Source organism: Trichechus manatus, unplaced genomic scaffold (assembly GCF_000243295.1).
Source record: "Trichechus manatus latirostris isolate Lorelei unplaced genomic scaffold, TriManLat1.0 scaffold00214, whole genome shotgun sequence".
NCBI lineage: Eukaryota > Metazoa > Chordata > Mammalia > Sirenia > Trichechidae > Trichechus > Trichechus manatus.
Window position 1 is genome coordinate 1,587,939 of NW_004444150.1, and position 13,616 is coordinate 1,601,554.

Consider the following 13,616-nt stretch of genomic DNA (forward strand, 5'->3'; position numbering starts at 1 on the left):
GCCTGACTGAGCCCGGCGCGGGCTGCGCGGCCGCCGTGGCCGAAGGAGGCGGGGACACGCGGGCGCGACGACGCAGTCCGCCCCGGAGAGGGGTGGATGCTTCCTCGCTGGGCTCCCCGCCGCCCCCTGGCTGCTGGCCGCGAGGGCTGCACTCCCTGGGCCGCGGAGTTGGATCGGGTGACGGCGGAGATGCAACCCACAGGCCTCAAGTCATAAAGAAAACGGCCCCGCGTCGGCCTTAGGGGCAATGCCTGCTGCTCACCCCCAGCTCCTCCCCACCCTCATGACCGGGCTGCAGTGACGCGCAGGGCACCCCTCAGGCACCCTCACAGGCTTGCTTTGGGGATAAAGGTTGTCCCAGGAAGGTCCCCTCCATCGCGGCGGCAAGGTCCGGCTGGACGCTCCCCACCAGCCTGGGCTGCTGCTGAAAACGCACGGAGGTGGGGGCGCTCTGGGCTGGCTCTTGAAACGGCCCCTTGTTGGGGGTCTCCAGCTCCAGAGCACCTGGCGCTCCTGGGAAAGCGGGGTGCGTGGGGCTCTAAGCCGTGAGGAGGAAAAGCGGCTCTGACGGTTCTTGGCAGCAGGACTGTGCGGGAGGGGGCGAGTGTGCAGGCTTGTGAGCTCTAGGGGTGCAGGGGTGTGGGTTTGGGGACCTGGGCGTCATGGACACAGGCATGTGGCTGAGTAGCGTGGACGTGTGTCCTGCCTTGCTGCCATGGTGGGTCCTGAGTGCTGGCATCCAGGCACAGGGCAGAGCAGTTGGCACAGTGGGCTCCTGGTTGGCATCATCTCCAGGACCCAGGCGGGTCTGTCAGAAGCCACTGGCCTGCCTACACACACCTGAACACGGCTTCTGAATTTGCAGCAGGCTGCCAATGGCAAGGGACAGCCGCTTCCTGAGGCCTTCCATTAAGCTTCCCCGGCCATCAGGAGGCAGGGACTGCCCTGGTCCCTGGGCATTCTTCTCTGCCCGTGTGGAAATTCATCTCCTTCCTGGGGGGGATTTGAAAGAATGACCTTGGATGCAGGAGCAGGCCTCCCTGGTGTCTGCCTAAGGCTACAGCTTTCCGGGGCTGTTCCTTTTCCCTGCCCAGCCCCTGTTATGGAGAGGACTCCCTAAAGGCCAGGTAACTCCGGCCTGCCTGCTGGTTTGAGACCCCACCCGCTCCCTAAAGGAGCTCCTCACTTTTGTTTTTTTGGCTGATGAAAAAGATTGGAAGGGATGGGGTGGCAGTGGGTCTGGGTTGAACGCTGTGCATTCCAACTGTTGGGTAAGGGCGCCACCTCCCAGCACAGGCTGGTAATGCAGGCTCTGCTTTGAACCTCCAGGAGTCCTAGCCACAGGCTCCGCCTCCTTGTCTTGAGAACCTGTATTTAACACACGTTCCGGGCCACAAGCCCTGTCGGCCCAAATCACCCACGCCCGCCTCCCACTGCAGAAGCAAAGTGACCACTTACTCTACTGGAACAACTTCAAATCCAATCCAACCCAACCCAATCCACAAAACTCTTAGTTCTTCTCTGAGGCCACAGATACTGATTTAGCATCTAGCCCTGCTGGCACAACGGTTACATGCTCGGCTGCTAACTGAAAGGTTGGTGATTCAAACTCACCCAGCGGCTCCTCGGGAGAAAGACCTGGTCATCTGCTCCCATAATGATCACAGCCTGGAAAACCCTACGGGGCAGTTCTACTCTGACATATGGGGCTGCTATGAGTTGCAATCAACTTGACGGGACCCAACAACAAGCGGGAGACGCAGGGTCTGGTGTGCCATGGACCCCGGGACAAAAGAAATACCAATATGATAATGGCATTCCTAGGGCCCTCTCCACAGGCTGGACGCTGTACGTGTGTTCAAACTTCCCTACAACTCAGCAAGCAGACCCCATCCTGTGTGTAGAGTCTGGAGCCCGACAGCCTGAGTTCAAACCCTGGCTCTGCCGCTTACTGGCTGTGAGCCTTTGTTAGCCCTTCTGTGCCTCAGTGTCCCCCTCTGTAAAACGGGTTTTATAATAGTGCCCTTCCTTTCTGGGGTAAGGGGAGCCCTGGTGGTACAGTGAATAAGGCACTTGGCTGCTAACTGAAAGGTCGGTGGTTCAAACCCACCAACTGCTGGGGGAAAAAGATGGGGCAGTCTCCTTCCATAAAGATTACAGCCCTGGAAACCCTATAGGGCAGTTCTCCTCTGTCCTATAGGGTCACTATGAGTCAGAATCAACTTGATGGCAATTTTTTTCTTTTTCTTTTTGTTCTTCGGGGTATTGGGAGGATTACATGAGTTAATGGAGGAACAAGCTTGGCGCCTAATAAAGGAGTCCGTCGTTGTTCATTGTCACACCCTCTTTGCAGAAAATGAGACTGGCTCAGAGCAGATCCACAGCCAGGCGGCCTTGGGAGAGATGGCCTCCGAAAGGCGGTGTGATGCTCCCAGAGACGCCTGCCACCTCCCTTCACAAAGACCACTCACAAGAGACGCTGCTGCTTCATTGCTCAGATGTGGTGTCAGAGGTGAAAATAACCCCCAGCGGCCAGAGCCACATTCTAGGAAGTTTAAGCCCCTGATGGGTAGATAAAAAAGAAAAAAAGGAAAACGCTCTCCTGGTTTTGAAGAATTTCAGATTTGATTTTATGTCGGTGATGTTCTGTAAGGATTTATAACTGGTACTCTAAATGCAAAGAGAGCCAGCTTGGCTGGGCTTTTGCACGGAGGGAATGAAATCCAGGTAGTTTCCAACAATGGAGCCAAGTGTTCAACAGAGCTGCTGGTGGTCAGGAGACCAGGAAGTGAGCTGCTTTTGGCTCCACCTGCCAGGGATGCTCCCTGGCCCCCTGGGGACAGGCAGCCAGGCTGTGTGGGGAGATTTGAAACCTCTGTGTCACTTTTCTCCTAAGCTTGTGGTCATGTTGGGGCGCCAGGGCAGGAGCACTGCACCCCTCAGACATGGCTGAGAAGCACTCTCTCAGAAAGGCACATTTGGTGATTCACACTGAGCTTGCCAAATCTGAGCCCGGCTTGAAATTCCTACAGCCCTTCCCCAGGGAACAAAGCTGACCCCAGGAGGTCAAAGGATCTGGGGGTGACAGGAGGCAGGCTGCCCTCACCCACCTGCCCCATCCTAGCCAGTTCTTTCTTGGTCAGGGGATAGACACACAGTTCTCAACACCCTGAAGTGGGGTGTGTGGGCGGTGCGGGGGTGTCAGAAGCAGGGCCCTGGCTGGGAGCCTGCACCCCAGCGGCTCTCACCGGCCTCAAGATTCCAGCCAAGTCACTGGGACTCATCCAATCCCAATCCCCGGTCCTCTCCAGCACCTAAAGCCCATGGTGCAGCCAGACAGACTCTGCTTCTAATGCATTTTGAAAGGGTCAGTGGAGAAGGCTGGAGCCAGCGTAACTTGATTTAGAAGGCTACAAAGCGTTTCCAAGAGCAAACGATGGGTCTTAGAAGAAGGAAGCATTTAGATGAAAGGATCCATGGCGTTGCCAACACCAAGTGCTCCTAAAGAGGAATTTAAATCCCCATTTCCACATGACTTCCCTGAAGCAAGGGCTTGCCTCTCTGTAATTCTGTCTTAATGTTCACGATAAGGCCGTGGAACCAGCGCCGAGCCCGTCTGCACTGGGGCTCTGCATGCATGGTGTCACTTAGTCCTTCCAGAGGTCCCTGGCCTGGTCCTATGTCACCTCTACTTTACAGATGAGGGCTGAGACATGCAGGACCTGTCCTGGTCGTGCAGTGAGCCAGCGTCTCCTCAGAGCCAATGGGAGGGTGGAAGCACCCTTGCTTCCCTGAGGTCACACTGGCCATTCAATCTCACCGGTCCCTGGAGGAGCAACGGCTACAGAGCCACAGGCCCAGCCACCCCACAATTGCACCTGAAGGCCTTTCCGTGGGAGCAGCCCCAGGCCCTTCCCACCTAGGAAGGCCGCCCCTCCCTATCGGAGCCACCAAGTCCGACCTCAGCCAGGTCTCTGTCCTCCTGCCATCCTGTTTTCAGGCCTGGCCTTGGCCGGCTCCACACCCCCAGCACAAGGAGCCCGAATTTCCCAGCTCTCAGAACGGGACGTGTTACATAACCGAAAGGATGCTCCTGCCTTGGGTCCCACGCGACACGCCCACGCGGGGTGCTGAGAACGCCCTAATTCAGCCCCACAGCACCACGCACTGGCTGGGCGGCACATTCTGGCCTCCTCCACTTCACAGACAGAGGTGGGGGCCCGGGGGAGAGGACTGGTTGGGGGCCCAGAGCCAGAAGTGGCAGCTTTGGGAGAAGCAGGGCCAGTTCTGGGTGCTCCTTGGCAAAGGGGCCTCTGGAAGGACAAACGGCAGATCTCCTTTGCCACTTAGAGATGCGCGTATTTTCCTCCAACAAGGAAAGCTATTTACCAAAGAGAGAGACGGGCCCCTTCTGCCTCTCCTGCCCAGCATGTGCCTTTGTCATTCACTTTCAGAGGAAGAATATTCTGGAGTGGGGAGAGGGCCGGGCCCAGGGGCTTCTGAGAGACCCCTCCTCTGGTCACTGCCCCCATGGACTTGGCCTCAAGCCGGCATCTTGGGAGGACCCAGCAGCCACAGAAGGCCACCATGGGTGGTCCAAGCCAAGTGTCCCCTTCAGCTGTGCCCTCCATTCCACTTCCTTTGAGGTCTCTGGGCTTACCAACATGCCCAGACACACAGACATCAGCTTGACCGTGTGACCTGCCACTCTGGGCGGTGGGAGATGGGAGGACAGCCCCCAGCCCACGTTTGAGCCGAAGTGTTAGAGCCCTTGCATGCCTTGGCCAGAGTGGTGCCAGCCTGCAGTGGGCAGCTGAAACCTGGGCAGAAATGCACCCTTGACATTGAGAGCCACGGTGACTTGGGTTTGTTTCCACCACTAGCAGAAGTTGGCGGAAGGTGGTAGAAGCTGGCGGAAGGTGGCAGAAGCTGGCTAGTGCAAAGCACTGAATTCCCTCCATGGCCACCTCTTCCTGCCTTCCTCTCGGTTTTGAGCGCCTTCCTACGGACTCAGGATACAGAGTCCCTATTTGAATGCCTCCAGTGATGGGGAACCCACTCCTCGAGGGCGTGCTCCCCCGGCCACTGTCCTACAGATGTCACCGGTAAAGCCACAACTGGCTGCATTTCCAACCATCAGGCCGGCTCCTTTGTCCACCTGGAGCAGATCAAGGCAGCCCCTTGGTGCCAGGCCCTCCTCACACACTCTCCCGCTCCTTCTCTGGCAAGTTCCACATTGCTTTTATGAGTGTGGCCTCAGATAGGCTCAAGTCCAAACCACAGGGGAAGCCACAGCGCAGTGTCCTCTTGTTGGCCCGGCAGAAATGGAGCGCAGTTCTGGGAGCAGCATTGAAGAACCTGGTCGGGGTCGTTCAGCAGCTGCACTGCACTCTGGGCTGAACTCACAGCTTTGGGTAGGGGGGTCACATGTGTTACTGTTCTCTATTTGCCATGTGAGGGGACATGCCATGATGAATTGACGACAGCCTTTCCACTCATAAATCATTGATCCCGATGTGAATTAACAAGTGGTGTCATTACCCTGGTGGGGCAGTGGCTAAGACTTTGGCTGCTAACCAAGAAGTCAGTGGTTCGAATCCACCAGGACCTCCTTGGAAACCCTATGGGGCAGTTCTACCCTGTCCTATAGGGCCACTATGAGTTGGAATTGACTCGATGGCAATGGGTTTGGTTTTTTTTTTTTGGTCTTTATAAAAACACCTAAAAGTCAAGCCTAGCGTCCAGCCAGGTATTTAGGAAATGCTCAAGGAGAACATATGTGTACAGCAAAGGACGCTGGGGCTCCAGACCCTTGAGACCAAGTCCCTTCCTCCCAGAGGACACAAGGCTCCGACACACGGTCACTCCAGGAGCTCATGCCCCTGGCCTCTGCCGCCACCATCATCACACCACAGACGGAGTAGGGCCCTCTCCTGCTGAGCCCAGATGTGGCCTCAGGAAGCTTCTTGGCAACCGCCACCAAGGTCAGTGCTGTCTCTGGGGAAGTCGTTAGAATCCCGTGTGTCACTTCTGGAATACAGGACCCCTGCCTCTATTCAGGCTCTCTTTCCAGCCGTCACTCCCAAATGATTCAGCTGGCATGCTAACAGGACATGAATCCCGGCCGGGCTGCCTCGGGACGGGAGCGTGTGGGCGTGAATGTGTGTGTGTGTGTGTGTGTGTGTGTGTGTGTGCACGCGCGTGTGCTGGTGGAGTGTAGGGGCACAGGGATTCACGGATCTGAAAGCAGTGGCTGCCCCATCTCTCTGAGTCCAGCTGTGCTGTCTAAACACTTCCAACAGGCTGGGGTGGGAAAGCTTATCTACGGCCCCCCTGTGTTTTTCTCCCACCTGTAGACACCCAGGGATCACCTAAAGCCAGTGGACATTACTTTCTTTTCAGAACCACCCATGAGGACCCGTGTGTATCCAAGGGAAGTCTCTGTGGCAGGGTGTAAGCTCCTGGAGTCTCAGTAGGTGGGAGGGCCGCCCTCCCTGTCTGGTTCCTGGTGCCTTCCTGCGCGCTGGCCCACGAAGACTCATCCTCAGAAACCTCTCCAGGGAGCGGAACTGCTCTAGGTGCCGACCTCCAGGCCAGAGCTGTTACCTGCTCATCTAAGCTCAGGCAAAGGCTGTGGACTCGGCCTCTCCCGCCTCGCCCGACACTTCAATCCAGACTGCTCAGTCACCTCCTCCGGTACTGACCTTCAGATCTGAAATGCCACTGAACTGTATGTAAGGGATAGACTGGCCAGCACCTCATCACCGCAGTCAGAGCAAACGGACGTCTCTGTGGAACAAGCCGAGTGCTAAGCCCACGTCTTTTGCACACTGACCCCAAAGAGGCCGCCATCATTAGCTGTTACCTAGACACTTGTCACGAGCCTGAGCCTGGACGCAGAACACAGGCGAAAGGGTGTTAACAAGAAATCCTCCCCAGACGAGACGCTGTGAGCAAAGACCAACCGTATACAAACAACAGTGCATCCTCTGCCCGGCGTCCTGTAGACCACACCAACCCAGCTAACGATGTCACAGGGCCGCAGGATTCTCAGACGGTGCAGAGAAGACAGGCTACCTTTGCTAAGAACCTCAAGTCCGACTTCTTACTTCTCGGGTCTCAGGTCAACAAGTCAAAGCTGGGACTGCAAGGGAGCACAGGGCTCCCACCTGAGCGTGAGCGCCTCTGGGCCCCTGCGTCTCCGAGGGGAGGGGACTTGCCCAGGGGTTCTCCCTCCTTAGCGGTGGGAAGCAGGCCATGCCTCGGGGTTCTGGTCTCCGTCTGACGCTTCTCCCCTTTGCCCCTCCTGCCCTCTGTCAAGGTCAGCAGCGGGCAGAGCATGCGGCCACGCCTCCAGGAGAGGCCGGCTCACCGGTCTCTCTCGCTGCGCTGCATAGAAGGCAGAACGATTCCAGGTGACCATGCACCTCCCTTGACGGGTTCGCAGTGACATTGAGCTGTTTTCTCTGCTTCTTTTTTCTCCCTCTCTCTTAACAAGAACATGAACTTGGGTGTCAGACAGACCCGGAATGGTGTCTTGGGTCTGCCACTTACTTGCTGGGTCATTGAAAGGTTACTCAGCCTCCCCACGTCTGTTGGCTTATTTCAAAAACGAGCATAATAACACAGGGTGGCTGTGACTGTCATGACCTGGTGCTGACTATGCCCTTGGCATGGAGCCTGACACACATTAGCCCTCAACAGCTGCTAATCCTGGTATCGGTTTTGTTCCTAGCACCTTCGGCTGCGGGTGAGTGTCCCGTGTAATAATCTGAAGAAAAGGGGGGCCATGTGTCTTCACGTCCCCCTTCTCCTCCCCTTCCTCAGTCCCCTCTGCGGTGCCGATCTGGCCGCGGTCCTCCCGAGGTAACGGCCTCATGGCCGCTGGTTTCGGAATTGTGAACAACATCCACAGCACAGCTTTCAGAGCTGAAAATTGGCTTCTCTCCCTGCCAGCCCGGCTCCCGGTTGCCATACATCTAATTCAGGTTAGCTAGTAATTAGTTTTGTATTACTTTACATGGTGATGTTAATACTGATTACAGGGCCTGATAACTTGAGAAATAAATACAACCCAAGGCAGAAAATTACCTTTCTTTTTACTGGTGAAGGCACGAGTCAGTGGTACGAGACACAAATTGCTTTACGAGATGTAGCAGCTGCCTCGTGAGTGCAGTGGATTTACAGCTTAATGCTGCCCCCCGGTGAGGCCCAGGGAGGCAGGCCTGGGGTGCAAGTGTCCCTCTGCCACAGGCCAGCACCCTGTGGGGCCAAGAGGCTCCATCTGGCCCACCCCGGAAGCCGTGGCCAACTTCAGTGCCAAGCCTGGAATACGTTCCACGCATTCTGAAAGACCTGGTTTCAGGAAAGACCTCGATCCCGCCAGGACCACACACCATCCCATTCTGCAACGGCTTTCCATGCCAACCCAGATGTGGGATAGAAGCTGGCGGGGACATGAAGGGCTGGGGCAGGTGGTCCGGGACATCGGTGGAGTCGTCTGACCCAAGCATAGGCTTCAGCTGGTTATACAATTCCATTGTTTTTGTTGTTGCTGCTGTTAAATTTGTTTAAGAGAGTGAGTTGAGGTCTTTAGCTCTGGAACTAGCTAACTCAAAGGATGAGAAAAAGGATTTGAAGTCGTGGGCCTCACTGCAGGCAGAGTAAATGTTACCTACTCTGTGACACCTTCCTTGGTCCACAGGCAGCACTGACGCTGTCCCCAGAGAGCAGCCCGGCATCTGTTCCCTTTCCTGCTGGAGCATCTAGGCCAGCAAACAGCAACCTGGACTCTGGACCAAGCATGCACTTGTTGTTATTGTGTGCTGTCGAGTTGATTCCAACTCAGTGACCCCATAGGACAGAGGAGAACTACCCCGTACAGCTTCCTAGCTGTAATCTTTACAGCAGCAGATCGCCAAGTGTTTTCTCCCGAGGAGCCGCAGGTGGGTTTGAACTGTCAACCTTTTGGTGAGCAGCCAAGCACTTTAAGGACTGCGCCACCAGGGCTCCTTAAGCATACAGTAGTCACTCAATAAAGCCTGAGAGCAGAACGACAGCCACACAAAAGTGTGCACTCAAGGTCCCAGTTCCCGCTTGAATCCCACCTGGGGTATTGTTAAGAAAGGCCTTCCTGATCTGGGGTCTGCACGGCCAGTGAGCAGAGCTATGCTTCTTCTAAAATCCAACACCCTCAGCATGCGTTCACTGAGCACTGGACACAGGAGTCAAGGTTCCCGAACCTTCTTCGGGTGGTAGCCTCTGTCTGAGGTTCCATTCCCTACCCCGTCCTTTCCCCTGCCCCTGCCCTCGGCTCCCGAGTGAACTGAGAGGCAACCGTGACACTCGGCTCAAATGCCACCCCTTCTCCAAAGCTTTCTCCAGCTCCTGGGGCAGAGCTCACACCTGTCTGCATGCGGATCCCAGAACACATGGTGCAGACAGCTCCTGTGCCACGTACACAAAGCATGGCAGCGACAGATGCCACAAGGCAAGGGCTACGTCACACTCAACACTGTACACCCGGGTTTAACTGAGCATGGCCACAGCTGACATCCATGGAATACATGCTCAATAAAGGGAAGGATGAGTGAGTGAATGAAAGAACAAGATCCAGGGTTTGTAGTAGGGAGATGTCTCAGAGAGTCATCTAGTTTAATCCTCCTTGTTTTAAAAGGTGGAAGTTCAGGCTCAGCGAGGTTAAGAGCTTCTCAAAGTCACCCAGCCAGTCCTGGGTGGGATTGGGGTAAGGGTCAGACCATCTGGGTTCAAGCTCAGTGCTACACAACTTCCCTGGCTATCTTAGGCTGGGTTCTCTAAAAATGCAAAACCAATGAAGTGTATATACATATACATACATATATATATAGAGAGAAATTTATATTAAGGAAATGGCTTACACAGTTGTGGAGACTGAAAATTCCCAAGTCTGTAGGTCAGGCTGGAGGCTTCTCCTGACTCACGTAGCTGCAGGGCTGATGAACTCAAGATCGGCAGGTAAGCCAGCAAGGTGCTGGCTCACAGGCTGCGGAGGCTGACGAATCCCAAGATCAGCAGGTAAGCCGCTAGCTCAAGTCCCAAGAACCAGAGGTCAGACAAGAATCCAGAGAGAGCAAAAGCCAGTGAGCTTTGCCAGAAAGTCCACATATATTGGATGCGGGCCACACCCTCAAGGAAATGTCCTTTCAACTGATTGGCTGTTATAGCAGATCTCATCATGGAGGTGATTACATCATTACACAGCTGCCAGACTATCTCAGAACTGCCAAACCACTAAGAATCACAGCCCAGCCAAGTTGACATACAACCTTAACCATCAGACTGGCCCTTTCATGCCATCACAGACAGGGACACCCTTGCTTCTCAATGGAAGATGCGGCAGAACGGGGTGGACTCGGAACTCGGGCGGCGCCACCCTGCCCCACCACCCAAGACTGAGATACGGACACTTCAGTACACATTGACCCTTCAACACACCAGCTGGGAAGCCCAGCAAGATGCTACCTTACCCCACGTCTCAAGGAGCTTGAAATGCCAGCCTTTCGTTGAAAAGCATGGAGTAAGACCATGTGAAATCTTTCTGTCTGAGGGCAAAGTGCATCTGGGCCACCAGCCTTGTGCATAGTAGGCCATCAATCAACAGTTGGCTTTTGATCGCTTGGCTCATTCTATGCGAGTCACGGGGAGAACAGATGGCTGGGCCATGTGCTCTTCTCCTACCACCGTCTGCCTGACCCTCACACAGCACTTAGTGCAGGTAGAAACCTCACGCTTCAGAGCGGCACTCATTTGCATGGAGGCAAATCCATAAACACAGCAGCCCTGGAACTTGGGTCACGCCCCTTGGGAGGACCCTAAAGGGGAGGGGCTATGGCTGTGGGGGAGGGCAAGGGTGGAAGAGGAAGCAGATATAGCACAGCTCAGTCCCTGGTGTTGGTCTTCCTTCCCAGGGGCGGATTAACCAGTAAGCAAGGTATGCACGGGCTTACTTGTGTTTACTTACTAATCTGTAGTGCACAATTTCACGGTTTTGTCACATCTTTGATATGGTAAAAAAAACAGGTGAAATTGTGCGCTAGACATTAGTAAATAAGTGCAAGTAAGTCTGTGCATACCTTGCTTATTGGGTCATCCGTCCCTGTTCCCGCCAAGGCTCAGAGTGTTTTATTCTTTACAGCTGTTGGCAGCATTGCTCAAGACCCGAAGCCACGTGGCTTCTTAGGGCTGGCTCACTTTGGGATCAAGTAGCTCAGATTCAGAGCCACCCAGCCCTCACCCACACCACTCCCAGCTGCTGCTAAAGGTGAGAGCCGCCTGGATCAATCCCTTGGGGCCCACCTGGGCGGGACCAGGGTGTCTGGGGAACTCTGGAGCTTGTCCAGAGCTGGCCACACTCTCTGTAGATGTGAACTGATCAGAATGTTCTAGCCAGACAAGCCTCTGTTTGAAATCCCACCCCATTAGGGCTCACAGGCACCAAAGCAGGTTCTGAAAGCAAGCCTCAGAGCTGGTGCAGGAGGGTAGAGCCATCCCATGAGGGCCAGGGACCCCTCCACGCAGCTCAGAAAGAAGAACCTCCCAGGGAAGCCGAGAAAACATCTCCCTCCCGCCTCAGGGGAAGGCTGTGGGCTCAGGGAGCTGGCCAGGGTTCTGAATGTGGCAGCACGCCCTGGCTACAGGCTGAGGATGCAGGTGCCCGTGCTGGGCTGGCCGAGACGCAGGAGGCCTGCGCCCTTGGCTTGGATGGGCAAACACTTTTGCCACCCAGACAATGCTTCTAATTGAAGTTGAACAAAAAGTTTCTCCCAAGAACAGAGGACCCTTGAAAAAGACATGGAAAGGAGAACTGGTGGGGGAAGCGTCCTGTGGTCTGGGAATGGAGGCTTAGGGGTGCCTGAAAATGAGAAACCCACTGTGGCTTGGAGGGCGCTTGGGGCAGCCCCTTCCAGGGCCTCCCAGACCAGGCAGCTCTGGCTGGTGCCCGCCCGGCCGAGATGTCCATGTAAGGCACACGCGGTGCCCAGGCAGAGCAGCCCTTGCTAATCGGGACCTGCCCGGCCCTTTCCTGCACGTGCACGCTCATCCTCGTGGTGAGTGTGTCTGTGTGTGCACATTCGTCTGTCCATCCACAGGATCCCAGCCCCCAGCTTCAGCCAGGCTTCCCCTGTGGCCAAGAGGACCCCCCACTCAGACCTCGCAGAACTGCTCTAGGGGGCTGCCCGATTGTCTGGGCAGTTCCAGGGAAGGGGGTTCTGAGGGACAGCAAAGCCCCTCCCAGACACTGGGGCTTGGGTTGTGCTCCTGGGGCTGAGCCAGGGAGCCAGCAAGGGCTTCAAGACAAAACAAGGGAAGCCTGTTCCAGAGTTTTCTCTCCTCTGATCTCCCTCTTGCTCCATCACCTGCCCTTCTTCTCTCCTTTGTTCCCTCTTTTATCCAGAGAGGGAGGGAAGCAGGGAGTGAGGAAGGAGGGTAGGAGGGAGGGAGGGGAGGGGCAGCTGGGGCCAAAGTGCTGTCTGCCCTTTCTCCTCCTGGACCTGCAACTCCAAAGGCCAAGGTCTCTCACTCAGAGCGTGGCACAGGGGCACCATTGGAAAGGACATTTTAATGTCACTCCCGAGCAGCCGGGCTCCGAAGCTGGCAGGCTCTTCCAACCACCCTGGTGCCAAAGGAATACTCCCAGCCTATCGCACAGACGGAGCTTCTCCTCCTCCCCCCGGACCTGCCTGCTCCGAGATGCATTTTAAAATGGAGAGACTTGCTCTCTATCAGCACATTGTTCTGAGATGACAAGCCCAGCTCCAGATGCCCACGGGTCCCTGCACACACACCCCGCATGTCACTCACACCTCACGCTGAGCATGTGGATACAACCCCCCAAGCCCTCCACACGGAGCCCACCATGCGCCCATTCACCCCTGCCAGGTCTCCACAATCCCCCACCTTCCTAGAGCCCCCAGGGCAGCTGTGCCCAGCGGGCGGTTGGCCATGGAGGGACGGTGGGATGAAGGGAGTTGAGTCCGTTGGTCTATCTCTGAAATTGCATGGGCCTTGGCCATCCTGTTCTCGGTCACTCCCCCCACCCCATGACAATAACAGTCAAAGGAAGGCCTCGTGCCGCCACCCTCTGAACTTCTCGGCAGGGAGTCGGGGCTGGGGTCCTGGGCAGAGGGCGGCGGCAGTGCAGCAGCAGTGGGCCAGGGCTGGGGGCCTTGCTCCGGCGGCGCCGGTCTCGGGCTCTCTGCACCCCTTCCTCCCCCAGGTCCGGCCAGGCTCTCGCCCCCTCCCCAGCCTCGGGGCAGGGGGCGCGCGCGCGCGGAGCCTCTCCCAGACTTGGCCGGGCTCCCGGGGGCCGGCCGGGCGCTGCTCGCAGGGAGGAAAATGGCGTTGGATGCACGTACTTGAGTGAGTTCGGTGCCCATCAGGATGAGGAGAAGGAGGCTGAGGAGCTTCCGGGCCGGCGGCATGTCTCGCGGCCACCTCCAACGTCCTGGCATGCAGGGCCCGCGGTGTGGCGGCGGCTGCGAGGACGCTCGGCTGGCCGGCAGCTCCTGGTCGCGTCGCCGCGCGTGTCCTGGCGCTCAGCACCCGGAGCCGGCGGCGCGCGGGATCTGGCGGGC

The 13,616-nt window shown here is 56.5% G+C and overlaps 1 protein-coding gene across 2 annotated transcripts in view; it reads right to left on the bottom strand.

The window, feature by feature from the left end:
• The window catches only part of OLFM1 (olfactomedin 1), a 44,212-nt gene extending 30,634 nt beyond the window's left edge, over positions 1-13,578 (bottom strand). For both annotated transcript variants that reach the window (XM_004388659.2, XM_004388660.2), the window contains exon 1: positions 13,398-13,578. In XM_004388659.2, coding sequence (XP_004388716.1) covers positions 13,398-13,493 — 96 coding nt within the window. In that variant the 5' untranslated portion in view covers positions 13,494-13,578. The remainder of the gene's footprint in view (positions 1-13,397) is intronic.
• Between the last annotated feature and the right edge of the window lie 38 nt (positions 13,579-13,616).